The sequence below is a fragment of the Hyperolius riggenbachi genome, chromosome 6 (genome assembly GCF_040937935.1).
Source record: "Hyperolius riggenbachi isolate aHypRig1 chromosome 6, aHypRig1.pri, whole genome shotgun sequence".
Lineage (NCBI taxonomy): Eukaryota > Metazoa > Chordata > Amphibia > Anura > Hyperoliidae > Hyperolius > Hyperolius riggenbachi.
The window spans coordinates 282,685,242-282,705,881 of NC_090651.1; the positions used below are offsets into that span (position 1 = coordinate 282,685,242).

General features: G+C 43.9%; 1 protein-coding gene across 2 annotated transcripts in view; it reads left to right on the plus strand.

The window, feature by feature from the left end:
* Positions 1-19,735, plus strand: part of HOATZ (HOATZ cilia and flagella associated protein) — a 54,012-nt gene extending 34,277 nt beyond the window's left edge. For both annotated transcript variants that reach the window (XM_068242845.1, XM_068242844.1), the window contains 2 exons: positions 7,956-8,008; positions 19,643-19,735. In XM_068242845.1, coding sequence (XP_068098946.1) covers positions 7,956-8,008; positions 19,643-19,703 — 114 coding nt within the window. In that variant the 3' untranslated portion in view covers positions 19,704-19,735. The remainder of the gene's footprint in view (positions 1-7,955; positions 8,009-19,642) is intronic.
* Positions 19,736-20,640: the final 905 nt, after the last annotated feature.

A 20,640-nucleotide genomic window follows, 5' to 3' on the forward strand; every position in this document is an offset into this window, starting at 1 on the left:
CATTCTAGGTCATACTCGGTATTTCTCTTCCCCCGAACACAGCGGTTTAAGTTGGTGCCAAAGAGCACAAATTTGGTTTCATCTGGCCACAGCACTTAAGCCTTCTCTGCATCAGTTAGATTTTCAGTGGCAAACTTTAAAACTTTAAGACAGGCCTTTACATGTGCCTTCCTGAGCAAAGGGACCTTTAAACCCATTATGCTGTAGTGTGCTACCAATGGTGCACTTGGTGACTGTTGTCCCAAGTGTTTTTAGATCATTAACAAGAGCTTCCCATGTAGTTTTGGGCTGACACCTCACCTTTCCCATGATCATACTCTCCCCATGGGACAAGATACAAGATCTTGCATGGAGCATCATATAGAGAATGACTGATGGTAATTGTATATTACTTCTCATTCTGAAGGAATCATACCAACAGTTGTCACCTTGTTAACATGCTTCTTGCTAATCGTCTTATATCCAATTACAGAATTGTGCAGGTCTAAATCTTGTCCCTGATGCCAGGTGCCTTGTACTTTGCCAATTCTTTAGTCTTGTCCATGAAGCTGGAGATGTGCAATGGAAGAAATTGATTCTGTGGATAGGTGCTATTTATACACTTACCAGTATTCTAGTATTCTGTATTCTATTGACTGTAGTGTATGTGCCACAAGGGTATTCAACTAATCTGTTGGACCTAGAACGCTGGCTATTTTGTAGAGAATCAAATACTTATTTCACTCAATTACCTGCAAAGCTGGGCAAACTTACCAGCTTAGCAGGGGATCAAATAATTACTGTATAGCGGTAATTGTCCTGACTGTACATGAGGCATGAAAAGTTTTAATCCAGTTCTTTTAAAAAAAGAAAACTGTAATAATAATTAGATTCCTTCACATTTTCGGTGATTTCATTGACTAAATTGCTGATCTTTGATGTTTGTTTTGCATTCAGAAGCAATCTGATAAATCTGCATTGCTTTTTGCCGAGCACACACAAGTACATAGCGAGCGTCTAATTAATGTGATTTGATTGCTTAGTGAGCTCTCTGTAATCATTCTACAGTGCCTGGATGATGTGAAACGAGCAGATGCAGCGTTGTGCATCATATATAGCTACCGCAGTATGACAATGATCACTGAACATTAAACTGCCACTGCTACTTCAGCTCCTGCCAGTGATTTATGAGCCTATTGTACTGCCATTTTCAGGCTGCCATCCTAATCCTTATTGATTCCCTTTTTTTTCAACTGGGTATTAATAATACATTGTAGATTATCCCTTTGCAGAGTTGCTGCAGCTGTAATTACTGTATAAGCTTTTGCCTGAATCGGTTTGCTGCTGATCTATGTGAACAATGTAAACACAGCACAAATGTATTCCTTTTTTCAAGATGCGGACATAGTAATTCTTTTTTTCTTTCTACACTTAGGACTGGGATCCACTAGAAAGCGCAAAGCGCTATCGCAATCGCTAGAGATTTGTCATAGTGTTTTGCAAGCGATTTTGGAAACAATTTCTTTGTCCCTATACAATTAATTAGAATGGAAACGCTCCCAAAATGCTGCATTTCCTGCGATTGCGATTTGCCTAATCGCAATCGCTGTAGTGGAATTTGCCCCATCCATTTACATTTGGCAGAGTGTTTAGGGAAATGGCTAGCGATTGAAAACAAAACACTAAAAAAACGCTTTAGTGAGTCCCAGCCCTTAGAGCTTACAGGATAAATGAGGCAACAGAGGTGAATAAAAGTTTTTACCTTATTTTCTGCATTAAGTTTCTGGGATGTGGACTGCATCCTCCTTCCCCCCCCCCACCCGATTGCTTCCAAGTTTGGCAAAAAGTTGAAAGTCCTGGCTTTCCATTACACCAGGTCCCGTGTCACTGTAATGCTCCGTTGCCAAGTTAAAGGGTTTTGAAGGAGGGGTGTCCCCTGCATCTTGAGATGTGAAGAGGGTGTATCTCTGTCGGGTCCGTTCTACTGCGCAGGCGCAGGTCTCCTGCAGCTGTGCAGTAGAGCGGACCCAACAGAGATCGGCTATTTTCACTTATTTCCGAGCAGAGAGCCACAACAGCACCCCCGCTGGAACAGGGAAAGGTAAATTTTGCTCAGCCTGACAGATTATCGGCTGTGCATTCAGTGGGCTGCAGCGAGACCGCCGCGGGAGACAGGAGGGCGGGGTAAGTCTCAATAGGATCCAGAGGCTTCCCCCTACCGAGGCGAGTACCCCCCCCCCCGGGGAATTGTTTTTCTTTACAGAGTCTCTTTAAAGCTTCTAGATTCCACCATAAGTCTTCCCTAATACCAATCCCCACATGTGTGCTGGTAGTTATCACCCCCTTCTCCTGGGAACCATACAGGGGCGTAGCAATAGGGGTGCAGAGGTAGCCACTGCATCGGGGCCCTTGGGCCAGAGGGGCCCTGCCTCAACTATATTATTAGCTTTCTATTGGTCCTGTGCTGGTAATAATCACTTCTATAGATACTTTAAATAGTAGTGATCACTAACAAACTGTTCTACATCCCCTTCTTGCTCCTCTGACACTGTAGTTGCCATTGACAGGTTTTGGTGCGCCGTATCAATTGTTATTTATGTTACGGCCAGAACCCGAAGTGTGGCCACTTCTAGTTCTGGCCAGCCACTTCGGGTTCTGGCCGGCCAATTTGCGAAGTGGCCGCAGCGCAGCGGCCAATGTTAGAAATGCAAAGCTACACTTATTTTACGGCCATCTCGCTGCGGCCAAATGTATTAAAAGTTGCTTAAATTTAATTAAATATAGCCGGCGGCGATGTGATAGATGAAGCCGCCGGCTTTCGCACTGCCTCCCCCCCCCCCCCCCGCCTCTCTCCTTGTCCCCGCCTTCCATACAATACGGAGCCGCCGGGAGAGTCGTTCGTCGCGGCAGGGGAAGCAGAGCGGGGAGGCTGCAGACATTGCTTCTGCCAGCGCCCGCTCTGCAGGAACGGCAGGATTCCCCTGCCGCGACGAACGACTCTCGGGGACACGCGTGTCCCCGCCCGGCTGCTCCGTATGTCGTATAGGAGGCAGGGAGAGGAGAGAGGCGGGGGGGAGGAGGAGAGGAGGAGGAGGCAGTGCGAAAGCCGGCGGCTTCATCTATCACATTGCCGCCGGCTATATTTAATTAAATTAAGCAACTTTTAATACATTTGGCCGCAGCGAGACGGCTGTAAAATAAATGTAAACTTTCCATTTCTAACATTGGCCGCTGCGCTGCGGCCACTTTGCACATTGGCCGGCCAGAACCCGAAGTGGCTGGCCAGAACTAGAAGTGGCCACACTTCGGGTTCTGGCCGTAACATATATATAGAGTGCTTATGGGGCCCCATTGTAAAACTTGCATCGGGGCCCACAGCTCATTAGCTACGCCACTGGCATCAGAGGTGATGGTGAGTCCCTTGTCCATTACTTGGATAGGGGCTTTGCAAGAGAGGAGAGTGATGTCTGCCCTTCCTGCCAGGTCCTCCCATGTCATGGACCAGCACGCTGGTATTGTTTACCATAACCTACCCTGTCTGGCTCATCCACTCTGGCTATACCACAATGGCGTTGCTAGAATCCTAAGAGATCCAGGGCACTTTCAGAAAAATGGTTGTGGCCATGCACCAAAAATGTGGATGTGGTCATGGGTGGAGCCAATTTTACATGAACTTAACAGCAGTCTAAGTAGGCCTGCCCAGCAAAATGTTGGACAAAGCCCCCTCTCCATTAATACAAAAAACAAAAGTGCAGCATATTGCATAAATAGGCAGTGTCATGTCTGGGCAGAGTTACCTGGCTTCTGTGCTGGCTGGTGTGCCTTTCTGCTGGGTGGGCTTAGCATTCCCTGACCTTCTAATGTACCCCCTCCCATGCTTCCACAGGCCACCCATTGAGGCACCACAACTCCCAGCATGCCCCCATAGAAGAACCACAGCTCCCTGCATGCCCCCATAAAGGCATCACAGCGCCCAGTGTGGCACCACAACACCCAGTATGCCCACATAGAGGGAGCACGGCACTCAGCATACCCCCAGTTGATGCACCACAGCACCCAGCATGCCCCCCATTGAGGCACCACAGCTGACTTTCTCTTGGGGACATCCGGGGCACCCCAGTATAGATCTGGGGCACTTGCCACTGATCTTTGTGGCTAGCCACGCCCCTGCTATCCCGGCATGCATGGGGGACAAGGTGTTAAAGTAATAAAGTAAAGTTTAACAGGAGGGCATGTAGATTATATTAATTGAAAAGAAAAAAGTGGGGGAAGCCCCTGGTGCTTCTGGACTCATCCTCGTAGGAGTGAACCGTTTCTTATCTTCTGTCTTTCTCTAGGCAGCTTTGTATAATTTTCCATGCATGTTTGAATGACAAACAGCAAGTAACTTCACTTTTTTTTTTATTTGTAATGATTTATTGGTATTTTAGCTTTTATTTGCCTTCATAAGAATGACGAAGGAGTCAGAATTCTTCTGAGCACAAAAGGTTACAGTAAGCATTATAAGCACAATATAAATCCAATGGAATTTTTGGTTAAAGACAGATTGCTCATTTTCTTGTCTGCTTTGAAACGACAAACTGCATCTCATAATGGACTTTTTTTTTTACATTTGGGAACATTGTATATCTGTCTAAAAGCAATTTGCTATCACTTTACTGCAATAAGAGCAGGCCATGGAATGAGTTGTTATAACTTCAGTCCACCAGAATATAAAAACACAACACAACACGGGATAACTATTCAGCTACACAGTGTTTTATATCGGATCAAACAATCCGAAACAGTCTGTATGCATGTTGGATTATTATGGCTCTGTACATATTAACAAGCTGACACATCATTGCATTCCAGCGGTTCTGGAGGTGTGTTTAGCTTCTAAGGGTACAATGGTTAATTTGCATATATTCAGCAGTGACGCACTGGGAGACATCTCAAGCTCACTCCAACCTGAATTATCGCAAATTCTTTCTGTTTTAGGAAAGCAAACTTTTGTTTTTATATCTTCAGACATGGTTAGCTTCTGTGTTATCTGTTTAGTATCCAATGTTTATAGTACTATCAGCACTAAGACTATGTACATTTTTATTATTATTTTACCAGCCTGACAACTACATGTTGACAAGACTTCAGTAGTTTGAAGCATACGTGTAATGTAACATAGTGTCAAGTGAACGTGATCTGTGCGATGGGATGCATAGAGGGGAGGCCAGTGATATCAGGGAACACCTGCACGCTTTAGATTTTAGGCTGACCCCATCATGAATGATTGTTTCACCTGAGGAAAATGTAACCTGCACACATAGCTTTCTTTCTTACCCATCTTCCCTGATTTCTGTTGCCTACTTTTTGCCATATACAGGATCTTCTAAAAAAATTAGCATATTGTGATAAAGTTAATTATTTTCTGTAATGTACTGATAAACATTAGACTTTCATATATTTTAGATTCATTACACACAACTGAAGTAGTTCAAAGCCTTTTATTGTTTTAATATTGATGATTTTGGCATACAGCTCATGAAAACCTAAAATTCCTATCTCAAAAAATTAGCATATCACGAAAAGGTTCTCTAAACGAGCTATTAACCTAATCATCTGAATCAACGAATTAACTCTAAACACCTACAAAAGATTCCTGAGGCTTTTAAAACTCCCAGCCTGGTTCATTACTCAAAACCGCAATCATGGGTAAGACTGCCGACCTGACTGCTGTCCAGAGGCCATCATTGACACCCTCAAGCAAGAGGGTAAGACACAGAAAGAAATTTCTGAACGAATAGTCTGTTCCCAGAGTGCTGTATCAAGGCACCTCAGTGGAAAGTCTGTGGGAAGGAAAAAGTGTGGCAGAAAATGCTGCACAACGAGAAGAGGTGACCGGATCCTGAGGAAGATTGTGGAGAAGGACAGATTCCAGACCTTGGGGGACCTGTGGAAGCAGTGGACTGAGTGTGGAGTAGAAACACCCAGAGCCACCGTGTACAGGTGTGTGCAGGAAATGGGCTACAGGTGCCACATTTCCCAGGTCAAGACACTTTTGAACCAGAAACAGCGGCAGAAGCGCCCAACCTGGGCTACAGAGAAGCAGCACTGGACTGATGCTCAGTGGTCCAAAATACTGTTTTCAGATGAAAGCAACATTTGCACGTCATTCGGAAATCAAGGTGCCAGAGTCTGGAGGAAGACCAATGCCAAAATGCCTGAAGTCCAGTGTCAAGCACAGGTCAGGCGCTTCTGCAGCTGTTTCTGGTTCAAAAGTGGCTTTATCTGGGGAATGCGGCACCTGTAGCCCATTTCCTGTACATGCCTGTACACGGTGTCTCTGGATGTTTCTACTCCAGACTCAGTCCACTGCTTCCACAGGTCCCCCAAGGTCTGGAATCGGTCCATCTCCACAATCTTCCTCAGAGTCCGGTCACCTCTTCTCGTTGTGCAGTGTTTTCTGACACACTTTTTTCTTCCCACAGACTTCCCACTGAGGTGCTTTGATACAGCACTCTGGGAACAGCCTATTCGTTCAGAAATTTCTTTCTGTGTCTTACCCTCTTGCTTGAGGGTGTCAATGATGGCCTTCTGGACAGCAGTCAGGTCGGCAGTCTTACCCATGATTGCGGTTTTGAGTAATGAACCAGGCTGGGGTTTTTTAAAAGCCTCAGGAATTTTTTGCAGGTGTTTAGAGTTAATTAGTTGATTCAGATGATTAGGTTAATAGCTCATTTAGAGAACCTTTTCATGATATGCTAATTTTTTGAGATAGGAATTTTGGGTTTTCATGAGCTGTATGCCCAAATCATCAATATTAAAACAATAAAAGGCTTTGAACTACTTCAGTTGTGTGTAATGAATCTAAAATATATGAAAGTCTAATGTTTATCAGTATATTACAGAAAATAATGAACTTTATCACAATATGCTAATTTTTTGAGAAGATCCTGTAGAGTATACACTCTTGCTATTTTCTTTGACTACACTATTGAGGAGTGATGAGCATTTTAAACACAGCAGCTGCTGATTAATTATTTGTTATTGGTTAAATTTCTAGCAGCTAACGGCATTGATTGGCTTATACTAATTTTCTCAGTCCTTCAATGAAATTTTGCATGCTCGAAGAAATATTTGCTCATCACTAATACCGAGGTTATCTTCAGGGGGGTGCTCTACATCTTATCCCTTTTAGTTAACCTCCTGGGCATTACGGACGAGCTCAGCTCGTCCAGTAATGCCGCAGGGCACTGCTCAGGCCCTGGTGGGCTGATTTGAATAATTTTTTTTTGCAAAAACGCAGCTAGCACTTTGCTAGCTGCGTGTTTCTCCGCTACCCGCCGCGTAATCGGGTTCCCCCCCGAGACCCCGTGCATAGCCTGGCCAATCAGTGCCAGTCAGCGCTGAGGGGTGGATCGGGACTCCCTCTGAAGTCACGACGTCAATGACGTCATTCTGTCCGTCGCCATGGTGACGGGGGAAGCCCTGAAGGAAATCTCGTGCAGAACGGGATTTCCTGATGGGCATGATCGCCGGCGGCGATTGGAAGGGTGGGAGGGAGGAAGCAGGGAAGGGGGAATCATGTAATCATCATCGGAAATAAGATCGGACATGTCGGAAAGTATCTATCAAACCATCTAACACAAAATTGTATGGTGTGTGCCTAGCATTAGATTAAATTTTGATTTGTGATCATATGTTTTGCCCACTCCTCCCCGCCTTATGCTGGGAATACACTGGTCGATTTTTCTGCTCGATTCTCCCACTCGATCATTTTGCCGCTCAATTACGCAGTTTTTCTTCTCTTTTTCCATTCACTTCAATCTGGAATGTGGCGAAACGATCGGGCGTGTTGGAAATGATCTATCTAGCCATCTTAATGGCTCAAAATCGAGCCGTGTCTTCCCAGTATTACTTTGCTGCTTTTTTTGTTTAACTTTGGAGTTTTCCCATACACCAGTTGCTATAATACAGATGCTGCTTTTTCATTTTAGAAAGAACTTGTATCTCTTGGATATAAACCAGTAGCTGTGGTTGAAGAACTAAGGTAAGGTGTCATATGTGCAGAAGAGATATGATGTAACATATAAAAAAATGACTACTATGTGTAGGTAAGCGGACTACTATGTTGCAGTAAACACTTTTTTTTGTACCTGTAAAAGATCTGCCAAAATCCAGAATGCACAAAAGAGTTCCCCTTGCTTAAAGGGCCTGGCTGGATAACAAAATGGCGCCGGTGGATAATGTAATTTTAATAACGATAAACATCGTTGTCAAATTTGGTTAACGATAAATACAGTTTTAAATACAGACAGGAGATAATAATGAAAAGATATTAGCGTTAAAAATAGTTACGTAATTCAAAAATACAGCTTAACCCAACCCTACTCTCACACCGAACCCTCCCCTGGTGGTGCCTAAAACTAACCACTCCCCTGGTGGTGGCTAACCCTAACCACCCACTGGTGGTGCCTAACCCTAACCCCCCGGTGGTGCCTAAGCCTAACCAACTCCCTGGTGGTGCCTAACCCTAACCACCCCCTTGGTGTTACAAAAAAACTAACCGCCGCCTGGGTGGTGCCTAACCCTAACCACCCCCCTGGTGGTGCCTAACCCTAACCACCCCCCTTGGTGTTACCTAAAACTAACCGCCGCCTGGGTGGTGCCTAACCCTAACCACTCCCCTGGTGGTGCCTAACCCTAACCACCCCCCTTGGTGTTACCTAAAACTAACGACTCCCCCTGGTGGTGCCTAACACTAACCACTCCCTCTGCAAAAACACCCTTTTACACATAGAAACGATAATACCTTTGATAACATAAAATCTGTACATACAAACAAAATAATATGACAAAAATTATAACGTTGCAAGCTTCTAAAACAATTACATACTTCAAAAACTGTAATGTTCCAATGTTGTTAACGATATTTATTGGGCTCCCTTTTTTCAGCTTTTTTTGCCGTATTAAGTATAATTGCATTAGAGTCTATGGCGGCGCCCTTTGCGTCCACCCTCAGCTGGCGCCCTTTTTTCCTGCTCCCCTTAGACCTGGCAATTACAGTTGTTGCTTGAGACTCACAGCATACCTCCCCACGCTCCTTGTTTTGTTTTATTCACAATAAAGTGGTGCAATTTTTAGTGAAGAAACATTTTTGAGCAGATCACTCACATTGGAAAAAAATATTTTTTTTTTAAATGACCCACAGCATTAAAGGATTTAAACTATTCCCGATCTCAAAACCAGTTGCAATTGTGTGTAAATCTACCATGCCAATTATCCAGTTCTTTAAAGTAAATGTGAAGTGAAATGAAAAAAAGGCAGATACTCGCCTATGGAGAGGGGAGACTCTGGATCCTATAAAGCCTTCTCTCACGGTCCCCTCATTCCAGTGCTGCCACAGTTATTGCAGGTATTCAACTAACTGGTCAAATTCATCTGCAGGGTTCCTCAGGAGTCTTCAGGAGCACTCGTGTACCCCAACGCTTCTGAAGACCACCGGCTCCGTATCACGCAACCGCGTGTACCCACTAGCGCGCAGTTGCAGAATAGAGCTGGCCCATCTTTGGAAGCAATCAGGAACACGAGTGCTTCTCATATCTTCCAAGGGCTCCTGGAGGCAGCAATTTTGAATGGGGGACAGCGCTAGAACAGGGACACTATGAGAGGACAAGGAAGGCTTTATGTGATCCACAACCTTCCCTCTCCATAGGTAAGTAAAAAAAAATGCTTCACATTTGCTTTAAAGAAGGATTAAACTGTGACATAATATTCAATTAAGATATATTCTCCTACTTTTTATTACTTATACAATTATCATATTTGCTTTTGTACACAACTATTATTATTCATTTATAAATGACAAGTTCCCGAAGTACAGTTTATCTGCTCTGAAAGCTGCTATTGCATTTTATTGCATAGCTTCTGTATTTATATATATATCATAAAGTATCTAGTGACCATTTGCCTCCTGTTTCACTTTCTGCTTACCATGTGCCGGAAGCACTGCCAGGAATGTTTAGTAATTGTGGCTAATAAGAAAACATAAACAAGACAATGTAATCACTTTTTCGGTTTCGCTTTGGAAATATGTTTTCCACTGAAGAAGAAATTGCTGTTTTTAACTGTTTGAATGCTGCTGTGCTACCATTTTTTGTGGTAGTTTGTTTTATGCTGTAAATTATCTTTTTGGAGCTAAAAAGAAATGCATACCACTTTAAGGAAATAATCTCAACAAGCTGAATAATCTGATCTAAAAAATGATCATTCACTACCATTTTAGTGAAATAAACATGTGGGGTAGGCGGAGGAGCCACACCAATGTGCCTTATTTAATTATTCTGTGCCTGGTAGAGCCATATGGGCCCCAATAACAATAAGTGTTTCCATACAGAGAATTCAGTAAGTTGTATTATTCATATGAAATTTAGATATAATTATTTTTAGAGTACTTCCTTCCGAAAAGTTCTAAGGATAAGATCAGTGATATGCAGTAAATCATTAGAATATGGTATTTAACTGATCCCTGTTCCTTGCATTCTAGCCATTGACAGTTAGTAATTTTATGCACATGCTTGGCAGCACAGGGGCAACAGAATATATTTTGAGTATCGGCTGCTATGCATTCCTTGCATCCTTTCCATTGAGAGATAGGCAGAAGTTAATATATACAGGTGTGTCTTCTGGACATAGTGGCTGCATGGACCAAATGTTTGCCTATGCAAACTGTGGCGTAGCTAAGGAGCTTGGGGCCCCAGTGCAAATTTTACATGGGGCCCCAAGCACTCAATTGATGTGGGTCCTCAAATCCTACCAAGGACAGTTGCAGTGTCCGAGAGATGTAATCAGAGTAAGGAATTACCACTATTCAATGCATATACTGTATAGAGGGGTTCATTACCAGCATAGCACCATTGAAAAGCTAATAAGATGGATAAAAGAGGGCCCCCTAGTGGGCCTCTCTGGGCTAAGGACCCGGTACGGTCGCAGCCTTTTCTTCCCCTGTTGCTACACCACTGTATGCAAAGATTTACTGGGTATCTGATCATGGCTGCCTTACTGCCCTGTTAGAAGGCAGATTTAAACTCCACTCTCCTATGACTGCAGTCTAATGATTGGCCAATGACTTTCATTCCATGTGGGTCCTGTTGGAGCAGAGGGGTCTGTACACGCAGATAGGCACACAGTATAACAAGTTAGAACTCTTTACTGCAGAAAAATATACAGTGATATATCGTACACCCAGGGCTGTGGAGTCGGTTCAAAAATCCACCGACTCCGACTCCTCAGTTTAGGATTCCACCGACTCCGACTCCTCGACTCCGACTCCTCTAATTTGCATATTACAATTTTGTTGATTAAAAGTATGTAACATGAAATTCGTCTCTTAACTGCCAACGCTTAGGAATTTTACAAGACAACTGAAGTGAGAAGGATATGTAGACTACTATATTTATTCCCTTTAGACTAAAACTAGTTCTTGGTAAGAGTACTTGTAAAAGGTACAAACCGGAAAAAAGAACATCTATCAGGCCCTAGGCAATGTAAGTGTGGGTACATGTAAGAATGATGTGCAGGTACTCTGCAGGGGAATGAGGAGATTGTAAACAGACAACACCTCTGTGTTCAATGTGCACAGCATTCTCAGTGGATTCCCTGCAGCTCTGTGGAGAGTGCATATGTAGAGTATGGTACTACTGTGTAACAAAGTAAACCTGAGACAGATGAAATTAAAGTTTTATACATACCTGGGGCTTCCTCCAGCCGCCTTCAGGATAATCATTCCCTCGTTGTCCTCCTCCACCACCTGGATCTTCTGCTATGAGTCCAGGTACTTGAGCCAGTCGGGCGTAGTGCGCATGCACACACTCCGCCGCCAGGAGCATACTACACCTGTGCAGCACTATTGCGCAGGTGCAGAATGTTCCTGGCTGTGGGAGCGGCATGCGGCCGGACAGCGCTGACTGGCTGAATTACCAGGACTCATATCAGAAGATCCGGGTGGTGGAGGACAGCGAGGGACTGATTAGCCTAAAGGGGGATGGAGGAAGCCCCAGGTGTGTATAAAACTTTACTTTTCATCCATCTCAGGTACCCTTTAATTTGTAGTCACCAAACCAAATTTTAACAACATAACAAATTATTTGATTTCATCAGCAAAGGGAGTGCATACATTTGCATAAATCAGCATCAATGCAGAATTATTTCCATCTCATTGACCATCTCTATTAGTGACACAGCTACACATCAGGCTTTATTCTTACAGCATAGATGTTATTTAGTATATATAAGAGATTCCTGTGTACACATCATATATACTGTACAGTCACAATCAGATATTTATTATTATTATTATTTAGTATTTATATAGCGCCGACATATTACGCAGCGCTGTACAATGTATATATATATCTTGTCACTAACTGTCCCTCAAAGGAGCTCACAATCTAATCCTTACCATTGCCATATGTTTATATTATGTAGTGTAGGTACTGTAGTCTAGGGCCAATTTTAGGGGGAGCCAATTAACTTATCCGTATGTTTTTGGAATGTGGGAGGAAACCGGAGTGACCGGAGGAAACTCACGCAGACACGGAGAGAACATACAAACTCTTTGCAGATAGTGCCCTAGCTGGGATTCGAACCAGGGACCCAGCGCTGCAAGGCGAGAGAGCTAACCACTACGCCACCGTGCTGCCCATGATATGTATATGTATATCTGACCTTAAAAATACGGGGACTGCTTTATTGAGGCAGCACAAGTAACTAATTTTGATTGGTTTATTTCATTTTTGTGGACTAAGCAGAGCTATTACTGTATATATACTGTATATACTGTATATATACATTATTTTTAATGACTATTATCTGAGAAATAGAACATTTTATCATATTTTCTATTTTAATTACAGTTACAAATTCATTAGGAGTCGGAGTCGGTGCATTTTTTCCCGACTCCGACTCCAGGCACCCAAAATTGCCCGACTCCACGACTCCGACTCCACAGCCCTGCGTACACCGTCATCTGGAAATGCAGTTTACTTAGAACAGAGAGGAACACACATAAAGTACAGGAAAGAAACAATCCCATAAAGATCACCATTGCATTTTACATATAGTGACATCCTGTAGTTGTTTTACTGTATTGCAGTTTAGGTCATAATCCTGTTGATACTTCTAACAGTCCCCACACACCCTGGCAGCAAAGGCTCTCTTTCTCCACCATTACTTCCACACTCTCCTCTCTACCACTGAAAGGTAAAGTGAATAACACTGACTACCTTGTTACAATATGCAGCAAGAAAAATCAGAGCATCACCCCACTATAAATGACATCACGTGCACATGGAAAACCTCATACTTGAACAAAGAAACAGTCTATGACTCAGTACAATGTTGAAAAACATTTTTATTAGATCAAAAAATATATAAAATGAGAATATAAACCTTTATGATGGGGGAGATGGGTAAGGTACAATAAAAAAAAACTGCTTATCAATTGCTAATGAGTGACAATGTATGATACACTGTAATAACATAGCGTTAAGAACTATAAATAAATATCTGCTTATAGATCAATTCATAATAGTCACATAGTATATGGAGTACAATCTACAGTATATGAATAATAGTGCTCTGTGCAATAAATAAATAAAATAGTTAAATGTACACTAAGTGCAAATGATGCAAGAAAGTGATTAGAGAGTGTCAAGAAATGACTTCCCCTGTATGTGTCTGAAAGCAAGAGATGGCACATAGAGGGAAAAGTAAACATCTGTAATCCCACTGAAGAGTCCACTACTTCGGGGAATATAGAATATAGAAAGTTCTAGTAGGTTGTATGAGCAGCTGCTGAACCACCACCACCTCAGCATCTTACTCATGTTGTGGGTCCTGCCTGCTTGTGCAGGCCATACTGTAACACCTTATCAGGCTCTTCCCTAAGTGGCACACACAGGAAAATAGGAGGGTTCATGTAAACTTCCTGGCCACACAGTGGATAAATACTGTCATCCCCATAGGTGGGAGGGTAAAGAAAAAGGAGCCCAGAAATTGTCCTGCTGTAAAGTACAATAATCATTCTTTATCAATAAAATGCATTGGAGAGACCTTGCACACGTTGCTGATTATGCAACATATACTATAATGATATACTGTACAGACTCCTAGCCATATCAGCTAGCCTTATTGATGCTGCATTGACCTGAGGAAGCGGGTTTGGCCCACAAAACGCATCATCTAAGTGTATCTACTAATAGATAGAGGTAAGCTCCATTCTTACCATTATAAACAGATTTTATCAATGTTATATTTTCTGTGGCACCTCCTCCCTCGCTTCATACGCATGCATCTATGCACCCCATTATTGTCTGCTTCGTACTCTCTACCACATTATGGAAGATGTTGGTGCTTTATAAATAAAAAATAATTGTAACTTTATAAAATAGGAATCTGAGAAGTGTCTGTATTTCTACTGTTCTAATTGGACTTTTCTGCCAAAGAACCCTTCAGCAGCTTTATAAATAAGCCTCTGTTTATTTTTATAGAACCGCACAGAGATTCTGCTGTCCATATGTACATTATTATTTTTGTAGTACTCTACCTCATTAAGCTACATTCACAATTTTTAATTAGCACCTCACTAAGCAGCTTCCTTTTAATCCATTTTGGTGCAGTTATTTAATTAACATTTTGAAGTGTCTGAGGTTTAGATTTTTTGCTGCAGTGTCTTGCTGCAGCCCTGACTGTGGTTATGAGCAGTACAAGACATCTGTATTGATTCTCCAGCAATTTAATCAGCTCTGAGACAAGGGTTTACCAACAGGGCTGCGTCTGCAGGTGTTTCTGATAATGTTAACATCAAATAATAACAACGGTTACAGGCCACGAGGCATGATATATTATTTACACCTCTAGTCTATGATATGATGGTTGAAATAGAATCTAGGAAAAAAGAATGTGCAGTAGTAATAGTCATTTGGACCTGAATTATTGCACAGGACAGAAGGAAAACACAGAGAAATGCACCATGTATATATTTAGAGAGTTTAGCCTAATTCCCCCTCATCTGTGACTAATCACCACTGTAATTTGATATCTCAGCTGTGTCAGCTCAGAAAACTCCTCTGCCATGGAAGAAAAGCTAATTTGTAAACACAGGATGTTAACCCCATGTCTGCTTCCATGAAAGCAGGAAGTAGACCCACTGAAGATTTATTACAGGAATTGTATCAGCTGTAACAAAGAAATGTTTTTTCTTCAACGTTTATTATGCTGTTGCATATCTTTTGGAACAGAGAGGAAGTTCTGAGTTCAAGTCCGCTTTAGGGCTATGTTCACAGTGGGTGTTGCATAGTGCTCCCTTTAAAAGCTAGATGGCAATGGAAAAGTCGCACTGGATGTTATGCACGCATTGCATCATGCAGTGAAGCATATAGTCAATGAAACGTATGTTTCACTGTCAACCGATGCGTTATGCAGAAACGCACTGCATGCAGTGCATTGGTTTGCCACGCACCGTTAGATCGCACCGCATGGGATGCAATGTGAACATCACATAGATTTTGCATTGACTTTCTGCATTATAATGCCACCATAGCCTAAAAGAGAAAAAGCTCTCTATATATAATTTTTTTTCTCCACCAAGCATTTATGGGACAGCTGCTGGGATCTCCTCCTCTGTCTGGACCTCAAGACTACATCCTGCACTCCCTTGGAGCTCGGGTGCCTCCATAGGAAGCAGACTGCCTAGCACACCACCTCCCATAGGGCTTGATTCACTAATTGTAATGCTCAGTGAAAAAGCAAAAATAAATCGTCACTAGATGCTGACTGGACAGGTCAGGAGCTGCAGGAGCAAAAACCAAATGTGCCACCGGTAGATAATTATATCAAAACAAAAAGCAAGTAGATTTCCCGGCACCAGATGATTCTGCAAGTCACCTTTAATTGGCTCCCGACACCTTCAAACAATACATACAATATATCTTGGCCTTACAGCCGTTTCGCAGGATAAACCTGCTTCTTCAGAGGCAGCAGATACTCTGAAGAAGCAGGTTTATCCTGCGAAACGGCTGTAAGGCCAAGATACATTGTATGTATTGTTTGAAGGTGTCGGGAGCCAATTAAGGTGACTTGCAGAATCATCTGGTGCCCGGAAATCTACTGACTAATTGTAATGCTCTCACACAGCACAGGTTAACTTTAGCGCTTGCACATTATGCGCGGTCCTGTCGGTGCAGCATGTGCTCTTAAATTATACAAGATCCTTCTTACTGCTGCGCAATATGTTTGTAACACGACCGCAATACTTCACTAGCGTGGTCGCTACTACATTAATTAACATAGTATCGGGCGCCCTACCAAGGTATCACAGTCACGCTCCAAGCACATCGCGTGGCAGTTAGAAGGGTCACGCGTAACTTAAGAGTGCGTGCTACACTGACAGGACCATTAGTAGCGTGTGCACGCTAAAATTAATCCGCGCTATGCGAGCGCGTTACATTTAGTGAATCAAGCCCTAGGGGAGGTAGTGTGCTGACACAAAAGACCTGGGTTCAAATCTCAGCTTTTCCTGTTCAGTAAGCCAGCACCTATTCAGTAGGAGACCTTGGGCAAGTATCCCTAACACTGCTACTTCCTATAGACCGCGTCCTAGTGGCTGCAGCTCTGTCGACAGGAGAAAATCGCAATTAACTAATTTAACTAGTATTAAAGTGTTCCTGCAATTTTGAATATATTTAAGATTTACTTGCGTTTTGCAGCCTTTGAGGTCCCACTGACAGATGAGTGGCAGTCTACTCCTCCACCCATTAGGCCTTACAAGCCACTACAACATTGACGGAGAATGCGTTACCCCACCTCCAGAAAGGTGTGTGTTAGGAATTGCCTCACAGTCATGTGATGGCAGGTATGTGATAATTAACGCGGACCTGAACTCAGAACTTCCTCTGTGCTCTAAAATATAAACAACAGTATAATAACCTTTGAAGAAAAACATTTCCTAGTTACAGCATATAGAGCTCCTCAGAGATGCTGCAGTGTGGTTATTTCTTGGTTTGCTGGGAGCACAGAAAGGGGTAAAATCCTGTGTTTACATATTATCTCATAACTTGGCAGACAGCTTTTAATTCAAATTTCACTAGTTTATTACTTGCTGCGAAAGGAGAATTAGACGGGCTGTTCTCTATAAACACACACAGGGTGGACTCTGTCTTTTCCATCTCTCCTGTGCAAGAGTTTAGGTCCTGTTTAATACTTAGGCTAATTTCACACCAGGACGTTGCGTTAGAGGGGGCGTTAAGGTCGCATATCGTCCCCCTAACGGAACGCCTGGTGGTGCTAGATCTGGACGTCAGAGTGAGCTGCGTTGTGCAGCTCACTCTGGCGTCAGTGATGCCGTGATGCGCACTCTTGTGCGCATGCGGCATCAGGTGGTCCCGCCGGCCAATCGCCGCACAGAGCGGCTGCTCCAGGAAGTAAACACTGCACGTCATAACGTGCAGTGCATATTAATTAGCCATGTGCCTGGCCGCTCTCCGCTCCTCCCCAACATTACTGAGCATGTGCAAGCAGTCTAACGCGGCTCAGCCGCGTCCAAAGTACTGCATGTAGTACGTTGTCTTGTGACGCAGCGTTACAATGTAACGCAACGTCCGCACTGTGAACAGCCCCATTGATTTTTCATTACTGTGCGGTGGGCTGTGTTACAGGCTGCTCTAACATGCGCCTGTAACGTCCCACTGTGAAACCAGCCTAAATTGATTTTGTGACCATGGGCAATGGAACCCAAAAGAAAGTAAATCTCTAAATTTTACAACTGACACTAGAACAAGAGTTGGGGAAAATATTGCAATGGAAACAACTCTTTCTGTGACAAACTGTAAGAAACTATGTTCTGTTCTTTGAGTAGGCTTCCTGCTCTGTCTCTCAGAGAGATTTTGAAGGGGTGGCCCCAGCAGGAATACAAACCGCATTTAAGCAATAGGGAGATTCAGTCCGTTTCATTGCGTGTAGTTTTGATCTTCCACTTTAAAATTTATTGTGCACTTTAGTATATTTTATGAAAAATGATTTTTTTTTCCTATTCAGAATTAAGATCGTTAAAGGAAAACTTAAGTCAAAAAAAAAAATGACATTTACTCACCTGGGGCATCCCTCAGCACCCCGAAGCTGGATGGTGCCCTCGCAGCCCCGCTCCGATCGTCCTGTCCCCGCCGGCGGCTACTTCCGGTTCGGCGACAGCCGCCGACAGGCTGGGAACGCGGCTGATTTTCCGCGTTCCCAGCCGCTGCCATCACCCTCTATGCTGCTATAGCGTCTATATATACGCTATAGCAGCATAGAGGGTGATAGCAGCGGCTGGGAACGCGGAAAATCAGCCGCGTTCCCAGCCTGTCGGCGGCTGTCGCCGAACCGGAAGTAGCCGCCGGCGGGGACAGGACGATCGGAGCGGGGCTGCGAGGGCACCATCCAGCTTCGGGGTGCTGAGGGATGCCCCAGGTGAGTAAATGTCATTTTTTTTATTTGACTTAAGTTTTCCTTTAAGCAAAAATACTGTAGTGTGTAGTGCATGTTCTGATGAGGGCAGGAGTCTCTAATGCATTGCTTACAGGCCAGTTTTTAAGGATATGCCCCCACATAATGTATTTTACCTTGGCTTCCACTTAAAGTGAACCAGAGACAGGATAATGAAAAGATTTATACATACCTGGGGCTTCCTCCAGCCTTCCTCCAGCCCCATGCGCCTGGATCACTCTTACGCCGCTGTCCTCTGATGTCTGCAGCTACAAGAACCGGGTCCCCGCACTGTCGTCAGTTGGAGCCAGTCTAGGCGTAAGTGAAGTGCTCTGTTTGCGTATCTCTCCAGCAGCCGCTGGAGAGATACCTAGAGGGCGCACTTCTCCGATGTAGCTGGCTCTGATTATGTCAGTGACAGGAGCCGATTCTCGTACCTGCAGACTTGTGTATGCTTATTTTGACTTTTAATTTTCAGTTCAGGTTTCTTTAACCTTCCTGGCGGTAACCCCGAACTTAGTTCGGGGTAAGCCGCGCAGGAGGTTTTCTCCGGCCCTGCTCTGCCGATTTTCTTAATTTTTTTTTTTGCTGGACGCAGCTAGCACTTTGCTAGCTGCGCCAGCACACTGATCGCCGCAGCCCCGCGCCCGATCGCCACTATCCGTTGCGGCGCGCGGCCCCCCCAGACCCCGTGCGCTGCCTGGCCAATCAGTGCCAGGCAGCGCCGAGGGGTGGATCGGGACTCCCAATGACGTCGCTGTCGTCATCGTCATCCCGCTCCGTCGCCATGGCGACGGGGGAAGCCCTCCAGGAAATCCCGTTCTTTGAACGGGATTTCCTGATCGGAGATCGCCGAAGGCGATCGAAGAGGGCGGGGGGATGCCGCTGAGCAGCGGCTATCATGTAGCGAGCCCTGGGCTCGCTACATGATTTAAAAAAAAAAATTTAAAAACTGCCGCGCTGCCTCCTGGCGGAATTTTTCATACTGCCAGGAGGGTTAAGTAACTCATTTTGCATTGTCCTGATTGAAGCCACCAACAGACATACCAGTCCAGAACTTGCTTTGCATTTTGTTCTACTCTACAAAAAGATGTGGGAAAAGTGCTTGGTGGGAACAAAGCTGCTATTACTCCCTATACATATAATGTTTTTCATTTTTCCCTAGGTTGTCTACTCCTGTGACAGATGATTTGGAGGATATACAAACTGTGAGACGCCTTGACTAATTGGAGTATGCCTAAATAAAACTTCTCTGACACATGATGGCATTTCATTTTGATTTAAGATGTTAAGAGTGTTACTGTGCATATTTTAGCCTTTGTTCTGTAAGCATAAACTTTTCCTCTTGAATTTTTGAACGTTTAGTAAGTATGTGACTTGATAATTTCATTTCACAATAAAAAATAATACAATCCTGAGGCTTTCCACCTCCTGGAGATAGCCAAGAAGTCTAGCAGAAATTCCTGGTTTCTGCTCTTGTTGCTCATGTTTTGGGAGGTACTACTTACCTGCTCCTGGGTTCACAACATCTGTGGTGCTGTAATCACTCCCAATGCTCTTGACTGATTTTCTACTTGGTTGGTGCAACCTTTCAGGAAGACAGTAGGACATTTCCAATATCAGACTTCAGTGCTTCTGTCTTGGAATTACATTCACAGAAAAGCGTAATTAAACAATTCCACAAAGTCCAAAAACAATATATGGGGCTGTTATACAGACTGGTGAATGAAGAAAAGCATCTCTAATAGTGTATTGGTTCATTAAAAGACGTGACAAAGTGGCTGCCACCGAAACGTAAAGTTATTACTCTTACATGTGAATCAGGGCCGGTTCTAGACTTTTTGCTGCATGGGGCAAACTTGAGAGGATGCACCCCCCCCCCCCCCCCCCCGAATTGGAATGATCGCACAACACCCAACAATTTGCACCTCAAGTTATAGCTGCAGTGAGCGCCCAAAAAAACACCCTCAGCATAGGTAGGTAGCTAGGTATAGGTGCCCCCAGTATTGGTAGCTAGATAGAGTCGCCCCCAGTATAGGTTGGCCAGTAGAGATGTCGGCGAACTCCTCACTTGTACTACTTCCGGGTCGCTATGACCCGGAGTAGTACGGCTGCGCTGGCCTGGCTGTTCGCGTCCTAGATCGCACTTCTGTTGCCGGGCAC